Here is a 25,595-nt window from a genome sequence, read left to right as displayed (position 1 = left end):
AATAAATAAACAGCGTTAAAAGTGGCTTTCTTTTTGCACTTTGGGAAAACGTCAAATGTTGCCCACCTATTATATCAAGGAATGTTAGACTGCTTAGCAATCTTTAATGATCGCATATATTGGCTGCATCCATTTGATTTCATTATGAGTATGTAAGCCTTCCTGGCGGCATCCATTATATTCAGAATATGTATGTACTCAATGCTGACCGCATTCATTATGTTTAAAATCTGCATATGTAAGTCATGCTGACCGCATTCATTATGTTCAGAATCGTGCTGGACGCATCCATTATGTTCAAAATCTGAGTGTGTAATCCATGCTGGCGGCATCCATTATGTTCAAAATTTGTATGTGATCCATGCTTGCCGCATCCAGTATGTCCAGAATCTGCGTATGTAATATATATGCTGGCCGTTCAAAATTTGTATGTAACCTATGCTTGCCGCTTCCAGTATGTTCAAAATCTGCATATGTAATCCATGCTTGCCGCATCCAGTATGTTCAGAATCTGTGAGTTTGTAATCCATGCTGGCCGCATCCATTTTGTTCAGAATCCGCGTATGTAATCATTGCTGGTCGCATCCATTATGTTCAGAATCTGTGAGTATATAATCCATGCTGGCCGCATTCATTATGTTCAGAATTCGCGTATGTAATCCATGCTGTTCGCATCCATCGCGTATGTAATCCATGCTGGCCGCATCCATTATGTTCAAAATCTGCGTATGTAATCCATGCTGGTCGCATCCATTATGTTCAGAATCTGTGAGTATATAATCCATGCTGGTCGCATTCATTATGTTCAGAATTCGCGTATGTAATCCATGCTGGCCGCATCCATTATGTTCAAAATCTGCGTATGTAATCCATGCTGGTCGCATCCATTATGTTCAGAATCAGTGAGTATGTAATCCATGCTGGTCGCATCCAGTATGTTCAGAATCCGCGTATGTAATCATTGCTGGTCGCATCCATTATGTTCAGAATCCGCGTATGGAATCCATGCTGGTCGCATCCATTATGTTCAGAATCTGTGAGTATACAATCCATGCTGGCCGCATTCATTATATTCAGAATTCGCGTATGTAATCCATGCTGGCCGCATCCATTATGTTCAAAATCTGCGTATGTAATCCATGCTGGTCGCATCCATTATGTTCAGAATCAGTGAGTATGTAATCCATGCTGGCCGCATCCATTATGTTCAGAATCCGCGTATGTAATCCATGCTGGTCGCATCCATTATGTTCAGAATATGTGAGTATATAATCCATGCTGGCCGCATTCATTATGTTCAGAATCTGCGTATGTAATCCATGCTGGCCGCATCCATTATGTTCAAAATCTGCGTATGTAATCCATGCTGGCCGCATTCATTATGTTCAAAATCTGCGTATGTAATCCATGCTGGCCGCATCCATTATGTTCAGAATCCGCGTATGTTATCCATGCTGGCCGCATCCATTATGTTCAGAATCCGCGTATGTAATCCATGCTGGCCGCATCCATTATGTTCAGAATCAGTGAGTATGTAATCCATGCTGGCCGCATCCATTATGTTCAGAATCTGCGTATGTAATCCATGCTGGCCGCATCCATTATGTTCAGAATCTGCGTATGTAATCCATGCTGGCCGCATCCATTATGTTCAGAATCCGCGAGTATGTAATCCATGCTGGCCGCATCCATTATGTTCAGAATCTGCGAGTATGTAATCCATGCTGGCCGCATCCACTAGTTCGGAATCTGTGAATATGTAAGCCACGCTGGTTGCATCCATTTTGTTCAAGATCTGTGTATGTACATGTATTCCATGCTGGCCGCAATTTTTGTCTAATTAAATTTGAAAATAGGTATGACCTGAAAATAGACCGATACCTAATTTCGTTCCTTGATCCAATTTTTAAAAATAATCTGTGTAGTCTTCACTCTAGGGATTCATATGGTGAGTTGCCATCTTCGAATACTATCTTCAAAGATATATATATCAGTTTTTCAAGTTTATCAGTATTCAGTTTGCTACAGAAATGCGAAACTATAAAATGGACTATACTATATATATATAGTTAAAATTTCAGCGAACAAAGAATTGGTAATTAAGATTCGAGTGTTTGATGTTAAATTTACTAAATTTAGCCAGTATGTTGATTTGTTTTGCAGTCTTTTTGCAAACATTGGATACAGGTAGGTCAAAGTTAAATAAAGAATCAATTTCAACACCAAGAAAGTTTACACTTAATAAAGTTATTTCACAGACAATTTCTGTACTCGCTACATTGGGGAGTAGATCCTCCTAAATATAATTTAACTGACTTATTTTTAAACTTAACAATCGTTTAAAAGAATTGCATCATTACATCAGAACTAATACGTTTTGGATAATGATTTTTTTAGCAAATAATGGGGCGTTCCGCTCTTTGCAGATGAGAGCGATATATTTCTATTCGTGCATAACTTTTTAGTAAACCGGAAGTAAACAAACAATTCTCAAACGGTTGACAACTAAAATTTAGAAATTCAATAATAAAGTATTCTTAACAGAAAATATGCCGAAGGAAGAAGTGCAAGACTATTGGATCCACGAAAGCATCAAGGACATATCTTTCCATGACTTGTTTGAGCTAGGGAAAGAGCTTGGATGGTAATAAGTCTTAATAAAAGCGCCTGTTTTCATAGTTACCAACAAAAAATTCCGCTTCCCGAAAAATTATGTGCGCTTTTATAATAGATTAATTTTATGGGTTTTATACCATTATGTCAGCTTAAGTTTTTCTTTCGCTCAATATTTAAAATTTGTTTGTAAACCTGATAATTTCCTACGCATTGGCTGGGATTTGAACCAGGGACCTCACAATTACATACATGCCATATTACAGACACTTCACCCCCAGTCACTTCACCCAAGACCCATTTTTGCAGACAATTCATCCCTCAGACACTTCACCCCTCATTTTAAGAAATTTGATTGAGACACTTCACCCCCCCCCCTTTTTTTTTATTTTGTGTTTAACAACTATTTATGTAGAAAATGTTAAATGTATTCAATAGTGATTGAGTAGGCCCTATGTTTATTCTTTAACATATTTTATTATTATTTTATCATGTAATTGACCAAAGACAAAGGATATAAATTGTTGTTTTTGCCCTAAAATATCACTCAATAAATCAATCAAAGGTATTTTTATAGCGCGACACTTTATACAGTTATATTCTGTTGCGCTTCACAAGATCCTATAATGTCAAAGTCATTTCCACAGTTTAAAACTATATACACATTTGACGAAACTTTTTATCTATAAAATTGTTCAAAGAGGTGTGCTTTCAGTCTTTTTCTGAATGCAATTTCCGATGCAATGCACTTTAATTCTTTTGGTAGGGCGTTTCACCATTTAGGTCCCATAACAGAAATAGATCTGTCAGCAAGTCTGGTCCTGCGTCTTGGCACAACAAACTGTGTACACGTGTCATCATCAGCTGATCTTAGACTGTATTTTCTTCTCACACAATTAAACAAAGTTATGAGATACGTTGGAGCTGTTCCATGTATTACTCGGAAAACAATAAGAATTACTTTAAACATAATCCATGCCTTGACTGGTAACCAATGGAAAGATTTTCTGAGATCAGCACTAGGTTGGTCATACACATTCATTACTACCCGAGCAGCCTGGTTTTGGAGTCTCTGAAGTCGATCTATTTGATAAACTGGTATTTCTGCAAAAAGTCCATTACAAAAATCGATGTGGGAATTGACTAAACCATGAATTAGTATTTCAGTTGATTTCTGAGACAGATGCTTACGAATGGATTTAAGGTTCTTAAGTTGAGAGTAGGCTATTTGACACTTTTTTCGTATATGCCTGTCAAAACTAAGTTTGGCATCAAAGCAAACACCCAAGTCCCTTACATGGTCAACACATTTAATAACCATAAAATAAGGCAATGAACACTTAATGGATGGAAGTGCTTTGTTTAACATTGGGCAATACGATGATCATGACTTTAAGGGACTCCACTGAGGTTTTTTGACATGATGAGACTGAAAATATTTTTTCCAGATAAGTGTACCATTTGATGTAGGTTTAGACCACTAATCTTTGTGCAAAATTTCTGATCATTCCCGCACTTTGTTTTTCCTGAATAATTTTTCAAATTGTAAAAAAATGACACAAAATGAAAAGCGTTTAAACACTTTCACTCAAATCTGGCTAAGAAAAGCATAAAAATACGATTTTCAAATTATTTCAAAGTATATTTCTTAGCTATCTTTTCATATATTTCTGTTTAAAGTGCCCCAGCTCATTTATGGCAGAAATTCAAATGTTATGTTTTTAGGCTTTTAAACCTCAGTGGAGTCCCTGAGGAATTCTTGGAGAAAGTCAGGGTGAATTTATGGACATTTATAAGAATGTGGTTTTTTGAACCAGTAAAATGTTTTGTTTTATTGCATGTTATATGTAAATGATTTCTGTATTATTTACTAAACAAATATTTACTCTTAGATAATTATGTCTGTTAATTGTCCTTTAATTAAAGAAGTATTAATCAAATAATACTAAGAATTTATTAAAATAAGCATATGATTTAAAAAGCATTATGTTGTTGGCTTATTTACTTAAAAGAAAAAAATTGGATGAGGGGTGAAGTGTCTTCAGTGTTTTTTTTCACCAAAATATTTTGCGAAATTCTCCCCATTCCCCCCTCAAAATAGTATGTTTTTTTCCCCCCTCAAAGCTGAAATTTCCCCCTATAATATGGCAGCCCAAATCTGCCTGCAATGAATATCATTTTTATGCAACTAACTGCCGAAAAATGCTTTATTTTATGCCTGTAAGACTTACTGTTAAGCAAGGTTTTTCATATAGGTAAGGGGAGCTACTCCTGGTATCCCAACAAGTTTATCATGTGACACATCAATATTTTAGATCCGTATAAAAATCCCCCTCCTATTGCATTTTTCCCCCTCCAATGGGCACCGACCCCCTTCCCCCAAAAGTGAAAAAAAACACTGGTCTTACTGATTTTGGGGGGTGAAGTGGGTGACCGGTGAAGTGTCTTGAGGGGTGAAGTGTCTTCAAAATTTGAGAGGTGAAGTGTCTGGAGGGTGAAGTGTCTTGCTACCCATATTTCCAGCCAAGCAGGGGACTTGGACCAAAAGTAGGGGGATTTTTAAGCAAGCACAAACCAGTCATAATCTTAAAACGATGCAAACATATAATTAAATTTCCCCTATTTTATTTTGAAAATGAACATTTCTACAACATCATTTGATATTTTCAAGTTTGAATCAAAAATAAATAACAACTAAAACATGTATCCGAAATGTGGTACTTCCGAAATCACATACTTTTTCATACATGACATTGTTGATTCTTTCAGCAATACACAGTCGAGACTGTCATATGTGACTTTTCAAGGGACCTTCAAAAAAAAAAAGGTTACATACAATGTATGACAGGGAGTCTCTTAATACAGTCTCAAAGAAAATTAAAGTACCATCTATATACCAAAAAAAATTGATATGTCACTCATTCAGTGTCGGACGCTGTCATTGGTTAAGCACCTGCAATACTGACACTGATTGACAGGTTTAACAAAGGAGAATTGTCATACAAGTAACATTGGTTGTATATTCCTTGACAGCTGAAGTGTGTCGGAGTAACCAACAATGCAATTATTCGCTAGACCCCTGCTGTTTAATGTGGCGATTATTACTTCAGACATGTATAGTTGTAAAAGTTGTTTATGTCTATCGTTAAATTATGTTTATTGGTAAAAATGATGCTTTATTTTTTTGTTGGTTGAATTTTTAAAAATCGGGGGATTTCGATCCCACAGCGGGAGATTGGGAGACACGGTTTAAAATCGGGGGGTTTTGTCCCCCAGCAGGGGATATGGCATGTATGCAATTACTTGTCAGACAGGGACACGCAACGGTGAACCACATGATGATATCGCCAAATATTTGACCCAACAGCAATGGCTTATACCTGTAAAATCTACACTTCTCACTTTGTTTCAAAAGGAACCATATATCTATCTTCCATTAATGTCAAACCCCTTGCGGGGATGTAGACATGACTTCAGAGACAGCTATGAGATACAAGGTAATCAAAGAAACATTCCCTAGCTGTTTTTGAATAAACCCATTTGTTTATTTACAAGCCCAGTGTATAGCACTGATTCATGCGAGGATTACCTGGATTTCTTATCAGTACACCTCTTGGTAGGTGGGAAACACTGAAAGTGTTTCTTAAATATCCGAAGGGTGATACCCAGGATAGAACCCAGGACCTCAGGATCACTATCCCCCCTAAATAGTGAACAGTTCTGATCCGTGACATTCTCCCCTGTTGTATATTGAAATTTGTCCTCGGAATTTCTAATGGGTACAGAGAACAATGTGAAATTGGACTGGAAGCTTATACCATCACGGACTCACGTTGGGTGCCAAATGTCACAGGGTGAGAAAAATGTGCAGCCTAACCAGGACTCAAACCTCAGACCCTTGGAATACCATCCGGCGGCTCTACCGACTGAGCTATCCACCTAATTACACATAGCAAACAAAAATAAGTTATTATAAAATTAAAAGGTCTGTAGCTTTGATGCAGGTGATAATTGTTATAACTTTAGAGCAATAGTTAAAAGTTAACCACTCTAATGACTTTATACTTAAATTACTTTTTATTACACAGGGTTTGTGTAGCTGTTGGAAGTCTGATGTCATCTTATTTTCAAGCCCCTTTTTATGTGCTTCTTTGAAAACAGTCTAATTTAGTTGCTGGTTTCTCTTATAAACTTCAATGACTTCAATAACAATTTACGTTATTATAAATTTGTTATACAAGTTGCTGACTGGATATATGAGGTAAAGCCGTTCAGATATAATAAAACTCTCAGCTAGCAGACATTGGGTCATATTTATCTCATATCTCTATATTCTCCTTTATATCCTGTGTGCAACTTGTATAACTAATAATATCGCATTGTATGTATATAGTTCTTGCCCTCACGGGTCCTTTCCTTTGAAATTTTGCAATATAAGAAAACTACAAAAAATGTTTACTTTTTAGTGGTGCAACATCTAAAGTATTCAAATGCACTGACAGAGGAACTGGTCAGCCCTACGCTGTGAAAATCATTAATAAAAAGGTATTTTCATTCATTCAATTGTTAATTCATATTATTTTTGTAATTTAATTAAATATGGAACATACTTTTTTTTCAATTTTATAATTGAATAAACACAAAACGAAGAAACTAAGTACATGACAAATGTTTACATTTTTAGCTCACCAGAGCCGAAGGCTCAGGGTGAGCTATTAGTATCAAAGGGGGATGCTCCAGCGTCCGTCGTCATGTGTCAACAATCGTCTTCTTCTCTGAAACTAACTGGGCAGATTTACTTCAAATTTGGTCTGTAGCATCCTTGTGACAGTCACACTTGAATTTGCTCATGTCATTTCAATTGGCCCCTTTTAGGGGTCAGCAAAGCTAAAAATAGAAAAACCTTTAAACATCTTCTTGTACAGAACTAATGGATGGATGATCACCAAACTTTGTCTGTAGCATTCTTGGGTAGTCTTTTATCAAGTTTGCTCATATTAATTTGATTGGCCCCATTTAGGGGTCTCTAGGGCTAAAAATAGAAAAACCTTTAAACATCTTCTTCTACAGAACTAATGGATGGATGATCACCAAACTTTGTCTGAAGCATTCTTGGGTAGTGATTTATCAAGTTTGCTCATATTAATTTGATTGGCCCCATTTAGGGGTCTCTAGGGCTAAAAATAGAAAAACCTTTAAACATCTTCTTCTACAGAACTAATGGATGGATGATCACCAAACTTTGTCTGTAGCATTCTTGGGTAGTGTTTTATCAAGTTTGCTCATATGAATTTGATTGGCCCCTTTTAGGGGCCGCTAAAGCTAAAAATAGAAAAAACTTTAAACGTCTGTTTCTACAGAACTAATTGATGGATGATCACCAAACTTTGTCTGTGGCATTCTAAGGTAGCCTTATATCAAGTTTGCTAATATTATTTTGATTGGCCCCTTTTAGGGGTCTCTAGGGCTAAAAATAGAAAAGCCTTTAAACACCTTCTTCTACAGAACTAATTGATGGATGATCACCAAATTTTGTCAACAGCATTCTCAGGTAGTGTTTTATCATGTTTGCTCATATTAATTTGATTTGCCCCTTGTAGGGACCACTAAAGCTAAAAATAGAAATACCGTTTAATGTCTATTTCTAGAGAACTAATTGATGGATGATCACCAAACTTTGTCTGCAGCATTGTTGGGTAGTCTTTTATTAAGTTTGCTAATATTATTTTGATTGGCCCCTTTTAAAGGCCGCAAAAGGTAAAGATAGAAATACCTTAAAATGTCTTTTTTACCTACCTTATCGATGGATGATCACCAAACTTTGTCTGTAGAATTCTTGGGTAATCTTTTATCAAGTTTGCTCATATTAATTTGATTGGCCCCTTTTAGGGGCCGCTAAATCTAAAAATAGAAAAATCTTTAAACATCTCCTACTTCAGAACCAATTGATGGATGATCACCAAACTTTGTCTGTAGCATTCTTGGGTAGTCTTTCATCAAGTTTGCTTATATTTATTTGATTAGCCCCTATTAGGGGCCACTAAAACTAAAAATAGAAAAAAACCTTCAAACATCATTTCCTACTGAAATAATTGATAGATGATCACTAAACTTTGTAGCATTCTGTAGGTACAATGTAGTCTTTTATCAAGTTTGCTCATATTAATTTGATTAGCCCTGTTTAAGCTAAAGCTTAAATGCCCCAGGTCATGGCATTTCTTCAAATTATTGTTTAAACATATTCTATGCTCAAGTTTAATATGAGAATTTATTGACATTCCAACACTGAAAAGCAGTTGTTTCTGGTGAGCGACTAAGGGCCATCATAGCCCTCTTGTTCTAATTTGTAGTATTATCCACTACTGGCTAAATAAAATAAATTTGATATCTTTATAAAAAAAAAAAATAAATAAAATAGTGTATTCTTTTCCATTGTCTTTTTTAAAAAAAACAACAAACTTTCTAATTCTTTTTACATTATTCTCTTTCTTTTAAGGTTGACAGAAAAGTTGTTGGAACAGAAATTGGCATTTTACTCACAATCAAGCATGACAATGTGGTAGGTACTCAGATTTAAAATGTCCATGCATAGCTTCGCATAATGTTTATAAATGTACTTGCATCATTTAATTGTTTGATCTTTGCCATGCTTATTTTTCTTTTACCTGTTTGAACTGAAAATTGTTAGCTTTTGCCACCACAGTATAGAGTCAGTCCAGGCTGCATAAACATACCCTATACTGTTGGTAGCTCATTAAATGTACTTTTGATAATAAATGATGCTTATTTTGAAATCCTTAAATTTTAAATGAACTGTTCCTATTCAAAGCAGGGCAAATCCATTAAACAGTTAAACAGGTTAAAGGTTGAATTACAGAAGTCTAAAACTCTGGCTATCACATTTAAATCATTATCATGTTGAATGTACAAACAGAAAGAAAGAGTTATAACTTGTTCACTTGATTTTTATATCAACTATCTAGCTATTGCTTTATGAATTTTTCCATCTTTTTATAATTTAGAACTAATTTGTCGTTATAGATACACAATATTTGCAGAAACATTATCAGAAAGGTCCAAAGAAGTCATTCTGTTGCATGCAGCTTATAGGAGATAATGTATTTCCTATTGCTTGATATGATATATTACAAGGGGTTCACCTGATATGGTTATTTTACAAAAAATAATTATACAGCATTGTTGAAGTATCCCCAACAAAAATACCTGGTTGCTTTCAGTAGTAGTGTTATATAGCCTCAACTCAGCTCAACTTTAGCCTCAAATGTTCAGAGGTCATGGGTAGAAAGCCGCGTCATGTTGTAGTTATCAGATTAATTTTGCTTGCGAAATCTTGTAATTAAACGGTGAATTTTTATTTAGATACGGATGAATAGAATATTTGAGACGCCCACACAAATTTTACTGGTGCTTGAGCTTGTTACTGGAGGAGAATTGTTTGAACGGTAAGTTACATGTACATTATAAGAAGCATGAAAAAGTATTGTCTACTGAAATAGAAGTGTTGATATTTGAACTGACTCTAAATCTTGCTACCTACCTTAAACTTTAAAAAACTTTGAAAAAAAAAGAGATTAAATCACTTAGATACTGAATACTTGCATTTTTATAACAGACAAATCATCACTTATTAGTCTGCATTTTTTTACATATTTCTTTGCTGTTATTGATACTCTGCTGAATTTTCATTTAATATGCCATAAATTTATCTTTTATAGAATCACAAATAGGGGCCATTATTCTGAAAAAGATGCTGCATTGGCTGTGAAAGAAATGCTTATTGCAGTTCAGGTATAAATCACATTATATATTAATTAACATGATGTGGAGGCAGGGTAAGATAGTAGATACAGAAAACACTTTGTTGTGTTGGTCAGTTGGTCTACTCTATAATGTTTATAGATACCCAAAAGGATTCTCTTCAAGCTTGGCTCCAATGTTCCCCTCAACAAGGCAATGTACAGAACCCATGCCACTTCTGTATTGGCTCAAGATCAGGTTCACCCTTGGAGGTCAAAGGTCAAATATCAGACAATTTTGTGTCCTCTATAAACCTATACTCCTTGAAGGATTTTTTTCAAACTTAGATCAAATGTTCACCTTAGCATGTCAATTTGCAGACTTTATGCCACTGCTGTGCCAGCTTAAGGTCAAGCTCGCCCTTCAAGGTCAAATGTCAAATATCAGACAATTTCATGTCTGCTCTATAAACCCTGTGCCTCCTGAAGGATTTTCTTCAAACTTTGCTCAAATTTTCACCTCGAAAAGGCAATGTGCATAAACCATGCTGCGTCTGTGCAGACTCCAAGTCAAGGCCACCCTTTAAGGTCAAATATCAGACATCTTAAATCCTGTATCCCTAGAGGCATTTTTTATAAACTTGGCTCATATGTTTACCTCAACAAGGCAATGTTCAAAACCCATGCTGCAACTGTGCAGACTCATGCTCAGTCACCATTGAAGGTTAAATTGAACATTTTTTGTCTGCACTATAAATTCTATACTTTTAAATGACTTTTTTCAAGCTTAACTCATTTTTTTTTCAAAATTAATTGCACAGAACTACATAATGTACTGTGTCATAAAGATCAGGAGATATTTTTTGCCTCTCCTGTGGCAGCTCTTGTTATGTAACAGCTCTGGACAGAGTGTAAGGCAGTCAGACACATATTTGTAATGCTCAACTGGTGTGTTGAATATGTAAATCATAAAATGCATTATATGATTTGTAAGAAAATAGAGATCTATAATCAGTTGTTCCCACAAGAGCTGGGACAAGTACTTCAGTACCTGGTTATTGGGTCAGGTAACACCTCTATTAGAGTACATGGAAATCATATACATGTAATAAAGCTTAGATCTTTTAAATAACATAAGTTCTGTCTCTTTGAGACAAATCTAAGTAACCTGCAAGGAACACTTTTCTCAGGACAAAAATCTGAAACAGGTTAATTAGTATGTTGTATCTAAAGCATTTTTATGCTATCATGTAAAGCTGTGCTATGAACTTTTGTAATTGGTGAAAATTAAATAAAAAAAGTCAAACTTTTATATTATTTTTAAAAAAAAAAACGAAAAATCTTTTTCAGATAATTTTGTTTTAAGGTAACACTTAACAGTTTTCTTTCTGTTATTATTATCATCCTCATTATTAGTATTATTATTGTTATTATTATTATTATTATTATTATTATTATTATTATAATTTTGGTCTTAATCCTGTTTTTTCTTATTTTCAGTTCCTTCATGAGAATGGTATAATTCACCGAGATCTGAAGGTTGGTACAAGTTGATTTAGTTCTTAAACCAAAAAGGCTGCTTCAATCAAGATATAAAAACTAAAACACTTTTAGAAATGAGGCTGAGGCTCCTACATGGTTACTGCCACTATATTTCTCTAAAATGAACTACATTTGTAATTTTGGTGATGACAAAATTAATCTCCAATCATTTTTTTTTGCAAAATAAACACTCTCTTTTAAAGTAAGCTGTTTTGCCAGATAATTGTCCCAATGGCTTTAGTATTTGGGCACCCTTAACAAGAATTATTCGTAATAGAAAACATGAAATGGACACATTGATTGGGTGCTCCTATAATATTTCAAGAGGCACTATGACATAAAGTAAAAGGTTTAGACATTATTTTTTTTCCATAATTAATATGTTTTTTGTTTTGGAGAAAGAAGTATCAAAATTCCATGCTGAAAAAAATTCTTATTTTTTAATAACTGCACTTATATAAGTGCTTATAGTTATATGCATATTTTTTCAGCCTGAAAACCTGTTGTATGAAAATTTGTCCCCTGATGCCAAGTTAAAAATTGGTAAGTAAAATAGTTCAGTTTTATGAAATTTTAATATAATTAATCAATTGTGATACAAATGCTTAAAATACTTGTGATTTATTTTATTTCGAAGGTAATGTAAAGCTTTATGTATTTATAGACTGGGTACAAATGACATTTGCATGCCCTAGCTACTGCTAAGGGCACTTTAATGATTTATGTTGCATGAAAATTTAACCTTTCTAGAGACATGCAGTCACGTGATGCCCTAACATTTCATTATTAATGTAATGCATTCAGTGAATTCCATCTTCATTTTATTGGTATATCACATACTGCATGTTTGTGACATCAATTTGCATTTGACAGCCATGATGTTTATGGCGTGTCAGTACATATGTACTGAACATTTATAAAGCTATTTCTTATTTGAATAAAAGATAACAGTTGTACAGTGCAATAAATTTGTTATAAAGACTCAACAAGCTATATGCATTGTACATTTTAAAAAAGGTTGTTTGCTTTACTTATATTATTATTAAGTCATTATAAACCATCAGATATCATAAATATAATAAATTCAGCCAATTTTATCACCATCATTTTCTAATATTTGTTGGAAAGAAAGTGCAAGTTCCATGTTTAATACATTTCTTTCATAGCTTCTGTTCTGGGAAATATTTATTTTATTTATTTAGACAGGTAGAGTCAAGAAATTTTGTCAGATTTTATGAAGGCTTTATTGGATATATTACTCAAATTTGTACTGATGTGTTTCATTATGCTGTATGATATGATGTTCATATATTCATACACAATGGAAAACTGCATTGATTGATTTTTAATTAATTAAGTCATGATTTTACATTGCAGCTGACTTTGGTTTATCAAAAATTATTGGACAACAACTGACGACAAACACAGTGTGTGGTACCCCTGGTTACTGTGGTAACTATATATATATATTTTTATATAGCATGTCCAATATAATTATAGAACACATTTAAAGCTAGAGCTGGCAGGGTGAAGGATTTTATAAGTCTATGGCTTCTGCACATGTTAATGCACAAAAAGGTGTTTTGTGCTATTCTGGCATAAAAGTATAAGTCTAAATTGAAAACTCAGCGCTTCATAATTAGTATTTTTATCAAGAAGTTATTGCTTGTACCATGCTTTCCACTGTATGCAAATTATTAATGTGATGTCATTTGACAGTTGTGTTTTCACAATAAAACTACAGGGCCTGTCATTGCAATAAGCTGTTTGTACATTGCACCCTGAGTCAAGCATAATGATATGCGCTGAAATATCTTGGTTGATAGCGCAAGAATTTTCTGTTGTTGATATTACACTATGATACGAGGAGTACCTATGGGACTAAGGATATGGAAGGTGCCGGGCTGGAATCAAGAGTTGAAAATAAATTTAACTTTTTATTTTATTAATATCCAATTCCGAACTTCGAATGATGATTACAAATACAAGAAGAATAAAACAAAATAACTATAGAATGAAATGACTACAAGGTACACAATCATTTACATGATTATTAATCATGTACAGTAAAATCATTTAAACATTCAAAATAGTATGAGACAATACCTTAAAATTACTTTAATTAAAAGAACAGGGAATTAACACATTAAAGGGGAATAACTATAGAATGAAATGAAACTACAAAGTACACAATCATTGACATGATCATTAAACATGTACAGCAGATCATTTAAGCATTCAAAATAGTGTACAAAAATTTACAAAGAATACTTTATTTATAAAAATAGGGAATTAATAATTCAAGGGAAATAACTCGCTTATTGACTTAGTGAGAAGTACCTGTCGACACCGAAATATTAAAAAGAACTTTACAATAAAATTTTACTATGATTTCAAAAAGCTTTAATTTTTACTTTTTTACTTAAACTATTTGTATTATAATTGTAACAAAGCTTACTTTTTACAAGACTTTGTTAATGACAAATTAACTTTGTAAATCAAAAATTGTACAGTAAATGAAATTATATACAACATATTGTAATTCTATATTATATCTTCAAGACATGAAATATTAGAAATAATTAAGTAAAATAATACTTATAATTAAAGGTTCATGTTTGACTCTTACATCAGTATAATAATATTTTGTTATGATACTTGCTATTAAAAATGTTAACAAGTTTTAAACTATATTTACAAAAGTACAAATTCTATATGAATATGAAAAACACAATATTTATAATGTTACAATCAATATCATTTAATGCAACAATAAAGAAATATATGTAAGTAATTAAACATACCTGGAATCAAGAGTTGAAAATAAATTTAACTTTTTATTTTATTAATATCCAATTTCGAATGATGAAGTTGGATGGATTTCAGTTGCTTAAATAGGAAAATACTGATTCCAGGTGACAAACAAGCTGGAAGCCAAAGGATTATAGATAAATCGACTTTTTGATAAGTTTCACACATTTTATACATATAGAGGAAATATCATCATTATTTAACACAGAAAGTGATGATAGGTTAACAAGTTTTTTCAAAAAGATATTATAAATTTATTACTCTAGGCAGACTTGAGATTATGACAGTTTTTACTAGAGTATGGGATGTTTATTTAATTAATATCCTTAAGATTAATAATTTCCTAAATGGCTTCCAAAGTTTAGGGTTTTTGAAAAGAAATATTAATTGTCATTTAACAGTTTTCATTTAACAAAAAAATATACATAAAACCATTTCTAAACATACAAAAAAAAATGACAATACAAATATAATCAACTATATACATACAAGCTATTTTTACAATAATAAATTCTTTAGAAATCTTAACTCTAAAGAATTTGATGTAAAATATGGGGCATAACAACTTCCCCTGGCTTTTTAGCTTTGGTCCCCAAAGTTTAGGGGTATTGATATATAATATCGGATGGACTAAATTGTTTGGAAAAGTAGAACAAAAGTATTTTAAAAACTAAATAAACTTGTATGCAACATATGGAAACAAACAACAAACATATATACAAAAATGTACATAGATTATAAAGTCTTTTATGTAAGGCTGTTCCTCTTAATTTAGCCAATTATGAAGTGGAATCATTTGTCCTTGAAACTTGGTATATAGATTTACTAAAAATGTTTTCTTTAGAACGTGTTTTAGCCTGCGAACCTTATAAATTGGAACAAGGATTTCGTTTTCTACCTGCAATATGGTTTCATTCATTTTGTTTTTGATTATGAAATTTGGCCAAGATACCATTAATGTTGAAGAGCAAATCAAGTCTTTTAATTGTAAAACAGTGATATCATTCTGAAAAATTAAAATTTTGATTAACTGTTCTATCTGTTGTAGCAGACTTGTATATATAAGAAAGATGGTACATTTGTAACCAAAGCATTGTAAGCTTGAGATTTTTTTTTCAGACAATTATGGGTCAGTTTTCTGAGGCATATGATAGTACATCTTAAGTGATTGTAACACTCATCAAATAATTGTAATACTCATCAAATAGTATGCAACAAAGTTAAGCTTGCCAGTTTGTTGGCAAATATTTTTGTCCATCAAGCAGAGGTTCTGCTAAAGATGGGATACTATATTGTCATGAGCACAGTGAAGGAAGCTGATACATCAGTACAACAGCAAAAAGGAACAATAGCATGAGTGTAAACTTTACATAGCAAGGGTGTTCTTAAAGTGAAGAAATTGATTAAATGCCAGTAGCGAGCCAAATTAAGAAAGGGGAAAGAGAGATTTAGCACTATTAAGACAACATAAGGTTGTGGACTCACTACTGATATTCAATATTAGACAGATAAGTAAAGATAAAAGAGGGTGGAATTCCATGAACACCAGCTAAGAAGCTGTAAACCCAGCTACATTAATAAACTTAACATCAAATTTCATTGTTTAATATGACTTAGGAGTTACAAAATATTTGGGTTGCCTTTTCCCATTCATGTATGGGTTTCAGATAGTTATCATCACTATGGGGACAATTATCTTCTATCCCTAGTTTTTTTTTTTTTTTTTTTATCACTATTTAAACTGTTTTTCAGTTTAAGCTTTGAACCAGTGCAGCCTACCACTAGGTTTAGCCTGGACATTTTGTCATTCCTTATGGTAAAAAACCTGTGATTTGAATGGCCTATTTTGGCTTTTTACTATTTTCAGTTATTATAGTTTTAATTTTAACTACATGTATCTTCAATAAGTTTTTTGTAGATTTTTTTTTACATTTTGTAGCTTACTTTTATCAGTACCTGATATCAAATTTAACATTTGCTTTGCCATTATTTTTTTTTTATTTGTTTTGCAATCTCAGAATTTAATTATTTTCATCAGTGTCTTGGGTTAATTAAAAATGTATTTTTTGGAATTTTGAAACCTACATTCTGTTCTACAAGAAAAACTTTTTTCCTTCTGATTTTAACTTTGGTGTGCCTCTCTACATGAGCTTTATTTACAAAAAAAAGGCACAATTTCTTTATTCTGATATTATCCATTTTCTTTTTGTTTAAGTAAAATGATTCCACCCTTACATAATTATTTTTCTAATACAATGTTAATAGAGGAACATGCCTTACCACTACATCTTCTGCAGGGTATATTGTTTCTGGCTTGTGACCTTTCATCTGGCTGTTTTCCTTGTGTTTTTCTATACTTCTGTGGCTGTTGCAGGTCATCTTGTGGTGATGATTTCCTGATTATTTACTAAAATTTTTTTGATAACACACTTATCACTGGATAGTGTTAACTTATTAAGTTCTTATTATTCCAAGTTTGTACTGTGTTAAACACCTTTGACTATCTTATTTGATGGTTCTTTTTGGAAAATTGAAGCACCAACTTTCTTTTTAGTGTTTTTTTTATTTTAGATAAATATGTTTCCTTCACGCCCCTTTTAGATCTTGTCCTATCTTTTTCAAGATAATACAATGTTTTCTGTGTTTCTGGCGTTGTTTAAATCAAGTGACTTCTTATTATCTTCATTAAGGTAACTTTAGCTTCGTTTCCAGTTAGCTTGTTGCTGTGTAGCTTGTAGCTTTAACAGTGTCGACCTGAGATTCCACCACTTTATTCTCCACCAGTTGATATGCGCTGAAATATTCTTGATACGCGCAAGAATTCTCTGTTGTTGATATTACACTATAATACGAGGAGTACCTATGGGACTAAGGATATGGAAGGTGCCGGGCTGGAATCAAGAGTTGAAAATAAATTTAACTTTTTATTTTATTAATATCCAATTTCGAATGATGAAGTTGGATGGATTTCAGTTGCTTAAATAGGAAAATACTGATTCCAGGTGACAAACAAGCTGGAAGCCAAAGGATTATAGATAAATCGACTTTTTGATAAGTTTCACACATTTTATACATATAGAGGAAATATCATCATTATTTAACACAGAAAGTGATGATAGGTTAACAAGTTTTTCAAAAAGATATTATAAATTTATTACTCTAGGCAGACTTGAGATTATGACAGTTTTTACTAGAGTATGGGATGTTTATTTAATTAATATCCTTAAGATTAATAATTTCCTAAATGGCTTCCAAAGTTTAGGGTTTTTGAAAAGAAATATTAATTGTCATTTAACAGTTTTCATTTAACAAAAAATATACATAAAACCATTTATAAACATACAAAAAAAAAATGAAAATACAAATATAATCAACTATATACATACAAGCTATTTTTACAATAATAAATTCTTTAGCAATCTTAACTCTAAAGAATTTGATGTAAAATATGGGGCATAACAATAATAAAAAACATGCAGTAATAGGAATCTATCTATTAATGCATGTATTCTTAACCTATTATGTATGTGTTTGCAGTTTTATGCAAGAATATGTAATGTTTTTATTTTGTATTGATTTATTTCACATAATGCCCTCACCTTTCTAGGATAACGGAATAAACTCTAGTTTAGACCTGCAGAATAGAATGATTTTGCATTTTCTTTTTACATTTTAGCACCTGAGGTAGTTAAAGGGTCTCAGTATTCAAGCCCTGTTGACTTGTGGAGCATAGGAGTGATTGCATATATTCTGTAAGTTAATGTTTGTGTAACATCGTAAATACATATAGAAAATTTGCTACTTATTAAACAATAATTGTATGACATTTTCATAATATTATACTAAAAAGTAAGATATATAATTATGCCTTTTATTTCAAGATATAAAATTATGCCTTTTATTTAAAGATATTTTTTTCTTTGGATGTTTCTTTATAGTAGCTATGAGGTGGTTGAGTGGTAAAAATTGCTTTGAATAACTTGCCCCTTACAGCTGTAGGTTCAAATATACCAGAGATTATGAAGAAAAAAATCATTTGAGAAAGTTATCATATTAAACATATTTTGAAAGTAAATTCAATTTCCTGCCCAAAAAGTGTGATATAGGAAATGAGCAGTTTAATATAAACCTTCTATTAACATTATTGACAATTTATTTGTATTTCTTTCTAAATTTACTCTGGTAGTTCATTACTGTTTACCATCATTTATAATTAATAAATTAGTGCATGTGTACTGGTTTTGATGACAACAAAAAAACAATAACTGTACAGAGTATCCCTATCTCCTTATCTGTCTTTACAGATTCAAGTGATGACTTAAACCTAATCTAACAAGTTATCTAAATTATCATGTATAGAATCGTCACTTAATTAGGTTCAACATATATTTACTATCGAACGTTATTTTTCTTTGCATTAATTTCTGACTGTATTCACATTATTTTATTTTTGGAAGCTATCCTAATAAATTGCAGAAGGTAGTTAAGTCAATCAATGTGCCTCCTTTAGATTACTGCAAAATCATTATTATTTGTGAATAATTATTATTTGTTGAAAATTAATTTTCGAATCTGACTGAAGTTCAGAGCTTGTCATGCTTCTTCTTGTTACCCTTCAATCAGCCAAAACTGGCGGCATCAACACTTACTAGATAAATTACCTAAATTCAACACTCAGATACCAAGAAACGATCTAATGTTTTGCAAAAATTATATTCCAAAAACATGCATGTACTTCAAGTTTTTTTGTGTTTTTTTTAAAAAAAAAAATAATTCTCTGCAAGGTTTGCTAAAAATAGCCATATCAGCTAGAATGTGAATATGTGTTACTGGCAATCAGATCTTCATGTAAATATAAGAAGCACTGAACTTTAGTCAGGTTGCTAATTTTCATTGTTTTTGTGCATAGGTCTATCCAGGAATGTAAGATTCAACAAATTTTTGTTTTGTCTGCAGTAATATGATTTTTGAATTTCATGTATGCATTTTTCTTATTTGCAAAACCAGACAATCCATGAAAATGTTCAACAAAATCACAAAATTAAGTGAATTCACATTAAACTAAGCATGGAGAGTCACAGTCAAGCTGGAGAGTATTAACATAACTTTAAACAGTGATGTTGGGACAAAACAAAAAAAATGAATTAAGCCGTGCCATGACAAAACCAACATAATGGGTTTTGTACCAGCATGGATCAAGACCAGCATGCGCATCCACGCAGTCTCATCAGGATCCACGCTGTTCGTTTACCAACCCTATTACAAGTAGAGAAACTGATAACGAACAGCATGGATCCTGATCAGACTGCGAGGATGCGCAGACTGGTCTGGATCCATGCTGGTCGCAAATGCATTGTGTTGGTTTTGCCGTGACACGGCTCAGTTGTTCATATCATGACTCTACTGTGTAATTACAGGTTGTGTGGTTATGAACCATTTTATGATGATAATGATCAACATATGTACAAAAAGATCATCAAGGGAGATTATGAATTTGATTCACCATACTGGGATTATATAGGAGAAAATGCAAAGGTTAGTCTTAACAATCATTCTGGGAGTTATAATACCATTATTCTGAAACCTTTTGGGGCGGGATTTTTACAGCTTGTATGTTTGTTTTGCTGTGGGGTTTTTGTTTTTTGTTTTTTTTTACAAAAAAATCAATTAACTTATCATTAATGAATGAATGAATAAATGAATGAGTGATTTGTGAATGAATATGTGATGTAAAAGATGACAGAAAGTAAAAAGCATAGATCTGTTTCAAATCTGCCAAAACATTATAATAAGCTTAAAAGCGATTTGAATAGAATCATGAAACATTTGTTCAGTTGTTGCCAGCATAATTGATGTAAAATCTAGAACAATCAAGATGTATCTTAATTACTTTATTGACTGATTGAAGAACCTGATATGTTATTTTTTTTGACTGTGAACAGTAACACTTTTTTTTGACTGATGTTAGCACTGTGAACAATAAAACTTTATTGCCTAACTTAAGAACCTGATGTAAAAACTTTTAATTGTGAAAAGTAAAACTTTACTGACTGATTTTAGGGCCTGATACAAAAATGTTTGACTAATAACAAAACTTAATTGACTGATTTAAGGACCTGATACAAGATCATTTTGAATGTGAACTTTATTGATTGATTTTAGGACCTGATACAAAAACTTAGAACTGTGAATAGTAAAACTTTTTTGACTGATTTTAGGACCTGATAAGAAAACTTTTGACTGTGAACAGTAAAAAAAGGCTTACAGCAGAGGAAGCTTTAAAACATCCATGGGTGAAAGGAATGGCAGCATCAGGTGAACATATGGAGAAGACACAGAACAATATCAAATCATTCAATGCCAGAAGGAAAATGAAGGTAAAGCGACAAGAGGGGTCAAATACAAAGCAATTATTATAATACATCAAAATAATGATGATGAGGCAGTTGAGTTCTAACCAGTCATTTTTAGCTCACCTGTCACAAAGTGACAGGGTGAGCTTTTGTGATCGCTTTTCGTCCGGCGTCCGGCCGTCGGTCGTCCTTCCGTAAACTTTTACTTTAAATGACATCTTCTCATAAACCACTAAGCCAATTTCATCCAAACTTCACAGGAATGTTTCTTTGGTGGTCACCTTTAAAAATTGTTCAAAGAATTTAATTCCATGCAGAACTCTGGTTGCCATGGCAACCAAAAGAAAAAACTTTAAATATCTTCTTTTAAAAAACCATAAGAGCTAGAGCTTAGATATTTGGCATGAAACATCTTCTAGTGAGTGTCTTCCAAGTTTGTTCAAATAAAAACCCTGGGGGTCAAAATTGGCCCCGCCCCGGGGGTCATTGATTTTCCCTATATGCATATAGTAAAAACTTAAAAAATCTTCTTTTAAAGAACTCAAAGAGCTAGAGCTAAGATATTGAGCATCAAACATGTTCTAATAGGTGTCTACCAAGTTTGTTCAAATAAAAGCCCTGGGGTCATTGATTTTCCCTATATGCATATAGTAAAAACTTAAAAAATCTTCTTTTAAAGAACGAAAAGAGTTAGAGCTAAGATATTTAGCATGAAACATGTTCTAATAAGTGTCTATCAAGTTTGTTCAAATAAAAGCCCTGGGGTCAAAATTGGCCCCGCCCCAGGGGGTCATTGATTTTCCCTATATGCATATAGTAAAAACTTAAAAAATCTTCTTTTAAAGAACGAAAAGAGTTAGAGCTAAGATATTTAGCATGAAACATGTTCTAATAAGTGTCTATCAAGTTTGTTCAAATAAAAGCCCTGGGGTCAAAATTGGCCCCGCCCCGGGGGGTCATTGATTTTCCCTATATGCATATAGTAAAAACTTAAAAAATCTTCTTTTAAAGAACCCAAAGAGCTAGAGCTAAGATATTTAGCATGAAACATGTTCTAATGGGTGTCTACCAAGTTTGTTAAAATAAAAGCCCTGGGGTCAAAATTGGCCCCGCCCCGGGGGGTCATTGATTTTCCCAATATGCATATAGTAAAAACTTAAAAAATCTTCTTTTAAAGAACTCAAAAGAGCTAGAGCTAAGATATTGAGCATCAAACATGTTCTAATAGGTGTCTACCAAGTTTGTTCAAATAAAAGCCCTGGGGTCAAAATTGGCCCCGCCCCAGGGGTCATTGATTTTCCCTATATGCATATAGTAAAAACTTAAAAAATCTTCTTTTAAAGAACGAAAAGACCTAGAGCTAAGATATTTAGCATGAAACATGTTCTAATAAGTGTCTATCAAGTTTGTTCAAATAAAAGCCCTGGGGTCAAAATTGGCCCCGCCCCGGGGGGTCATTGATTTTCCCTATATGCATATAGTAAAAACTTAAAAAATCTTCTTTTAAAGAACCCAAAGAGCTAGAGCTAAGATATTTAGCATGAAACATGTTCTAATGGGTGTCTACCAAGTTTGTTCAAATAAAAGCCCTTGGGTCAAAATTGGCCCCGCCCCGGGGGGTCATTGATTTTCCCTATATGCATATAGTAAAAACTTAAAAAATCTTCTTTTAAAGAGCTCAAAGAGCTATGGCTAAGATATTTAGCATCAAACATGTTCTAATAGGTGTCTACCATGTTTGTTCAAATAAAAGCCCTGGGGTCAAAATTGGCCACGCCCCGGGGGTCATTGATTTTCCTTATATGTGTATAGCAAAAACTTAAAAAATCTTCTTTGAAAATAGCTAGAGTTAAGATATTAAGCATGAAACATCTTTTAGTGATTGTCTACAAAGTTTGTTCAAATAAAAGACCTGGGGTCAAAATTGGCACCGCCCGGGGGGTCATTGATTTTCTTTATATGTGTATAGCAAAAACTTAAAATCTTCTTTGGAAAAACCCAAATAGCTAGAGTTTAGATATTAAGCATGAAACATCTTCTAGTAAGTGTCTACAAAGTTTGTTCAAATAAAAGCCCTGGGGTCAAAACTGGCCCGGCCCCAGGGGTGTCATTGTTTTTAACTATATGTGTATAATAAAAACTTAAAAAAATCTACTTTTAAAAAGCCCAATGAGCTAGAGTTTAGATGTTTAGCATGAAACATCTTCTTATGGGTGTCTACCAAGTTTGTGCAAATAAAAGCCTTGGGTTAAATTGGCCCTGCAACGTTGGGGGGTTGGGGGGGCCTATATACAGGTGAGCGACCTCAGGGCCATCATGGCCCTCTTGTTTGCTTGTGCTATCTTAAAGTATCTACAAAAAAAAGCGCTGTTGATGCTCTTTGTAATTTTACCTCAACTAACACTTTGTTACAGTATTACATTTTTACCATACTTTAGTTAGTAATGAAAAATGTATGGAATGACCAACGGTCTTAAATAGATATATGTACATATTATTAAAGTCCATACCTTTTTTTGCTTAGAACTTGTGGCACAATTGTTTTGATGAGATGATGATATTTAGAAACATTATTATACAACCAACTTGTTTGTTATTTTAGGCTTTAACCGTAGATATTCTGCTATAAAAGCAACTTTTTTGCTATCATTAGATACAGTTACACTGTTATAAAACCAATTTTTTTAGGCTTTAACAGTAGATATTCTGTTATAAAACCACCCTTTTTGCTATCATTAGATACACTGTTATAAAACCAACTTTTTTGATATTTTAGACTTTAACACTGCTATAAAACCAACTTTTAAAACAAAATTCTTTGTTATTTTAGGCTTTAACAGATATAACGATGGCTCTTGGTAATCAGTTTATGATGCCGCAGCAGCAAACAGATAGAATTTCTACAAGTGATGTTACTATGCAGGTCCCGTCACAAACTCTGATGTAAAACTTATTGACATAACTATGCAGGTCCTGTCACAAACTCTGATGTAAAACCAGTTTCTACTCGGTCATGTGACAAAAAATGAATACAAACCATGCGAACAATAAGACATGGAAATAAGTTTTCATTCAAAAATTACATCATTAGGTGTTTTTAAGCATTTGACTTCCCCATGAATAATCATTAACAATGGGCCCACAAAAATAATGAGAAAATGGAATGAGATAATTTCAAGTTTTAAGTCAACATAATAATGCAAGTGATTTTTTTAACAATTTACTTATGTAATCAGGTGAAAAGTTCAAGAATTACATTGGTGTATACAGATCTGAAATGTACCAATGATGTTGTTGCCAGTATTACCTAGGACTAAATTTATGTTACACCAAGGTATCACGATCAATATGCATTTTTCATTGTATGAGTTTTGTGAAGGATATCTTTCTTTACTTCTATCATGGACTTAATGAATATAGAATAGCAGACACTTAGTGTGTGTGTGTATGTCGAAGATGAACTTTCATTGGAAATAATGATAAAATAATGTTTATGTACAATTTACTGCTGTGATCGATTTAGCCAAGTTACTGTAAACATTACAATGAAATATTATTTACATATCAGTGTTTATATTTTATCTATCAAGTTATACAGATATACTATTTTTTCATTATCTGTTATTGATCTTTTTAAAGCTTAGTATTCTCACACCAGTTTTACAACCTTTACTTGTCTTTTATGTTTGTTTCTATTTAAAGAGACTATTAGATAACTCTGTGATATGTTTATATTTTATGTACTGATCATTTTATGAACTGTTTTCACTCTAGTAAAAAATTAGATGTTTATTTGTCCTTGTACTGTTTGTCATTTTTAGCTTGACTATACAAAGAATATGGAGAGCTGTCCTACTCGCCATGGCGTCGGCGTCCAGATTTTAGATTAAAGTTTTGGTGCAGTAAAATATTTTTCTCTATATTTTTTTTTATTTCTTATAGTATCAACTTCAAACTTCAAACATATGTTCCTTATCATCAACCACATCTTATGTGACGAAGTTCATAACTTTAGCGCCAAAAGTTGTTGATTTATCTTCCCTTGAACTTAGAATTTACCATAAAAAATATTTTTTACTGTGACTTATTTATTTCTTAAGGGATCAACTTCATACTTCAAATGTATTAACCACATGTTATTTGACAAGGTTCATAACTTTAGCAGCAATATTGCAAAAATTATCTCCCCATATACTTAGATTTTTTTTACTTGAAAAAAATATTATTTTTTACTATAACTTCTTTAGTTTTAAAGGTATCTACCTCAAACTTCAAATACTAATTCCTTATTATTATTATGTTATTATTATTTACATCTTATGTGACAAGGTTCATAACTCTTGAAGCAATAATAACAGATTTACTCGTATTTTCGACATTAATGGTCAATGGTAGAAAATTTTAGTAACATCAAAGCCTCGTGGTATCTGGTATACAAATGCAACCAGGCCATTTCTATTTTTGACCCATCTAACCATTTTGAAATGAGAGAAGGATGCCCAAATTTAATTTTTTGGGG

At 32.7% G+C, this 25,595-nt stretch overlaps 1 protein-coding gene across 1 annotated transcript; it reads left to right on the top strand.

The window, feature by feature from the left end:
- Window positions 1-2,465: 2,465 nt before the first annotated feature.
- LOC132749159 (calcium/calmodulin-dependent protein kinase type IV-like) lies at window positions 2,466-24,868 on the top strand. Its single transcript, XM_060738856.1, has 12 exons — window positions 2,466-2,644; window positions 7,080-7,158; window positions 9,110-9,172; window positions 9,994-10,076; window positions 10,350-10,422; window positions 11,871-11,909; window positions 12,404-12,455; window positions 13,290-13,364; window positions 18,400-18,475; window positions 20,141-20,258; window positions 20,942-21,100; window positions 23,907-24,868. The coding sequence occupies exons 1-12, from the start codon at window positions 2,550-2,552 to the stop codon at window positions 24,021-24,023; spliced, it is 1,029 nt and encodes a 342-aa protein (XP_060594839.1). The 5' UTR covers window positions 2,466-2,549; the 3' UTR covers window positions 24,024-24,868.
- Window positions 24,869-25,595: the final 727 nt, after the last annotated feature.

This window comes from Ruditapes philippinarum, unplaced genomic scaffold (genome assembly GCF_026571515.1).
Source record: "Ruditapes philippinarum isolate M1 unplaced genomic scaffold, ASM2657151v2 ctg21_1_1_1_1, whole genome shotgun sequence".
In the NCBI taxonomy this organism is placed as follows: domain Eukaryota; kingdom Metazoa; phylum Mollusca; class Bivalvia; order Venerida; family Veneridae; genus Ruditapes; species Ruditapes philippinarum.
Note: the sequence above shows the minus strand (reverse complement) of the source record. Positions and strands in the feature narration are given on the sequence as shown.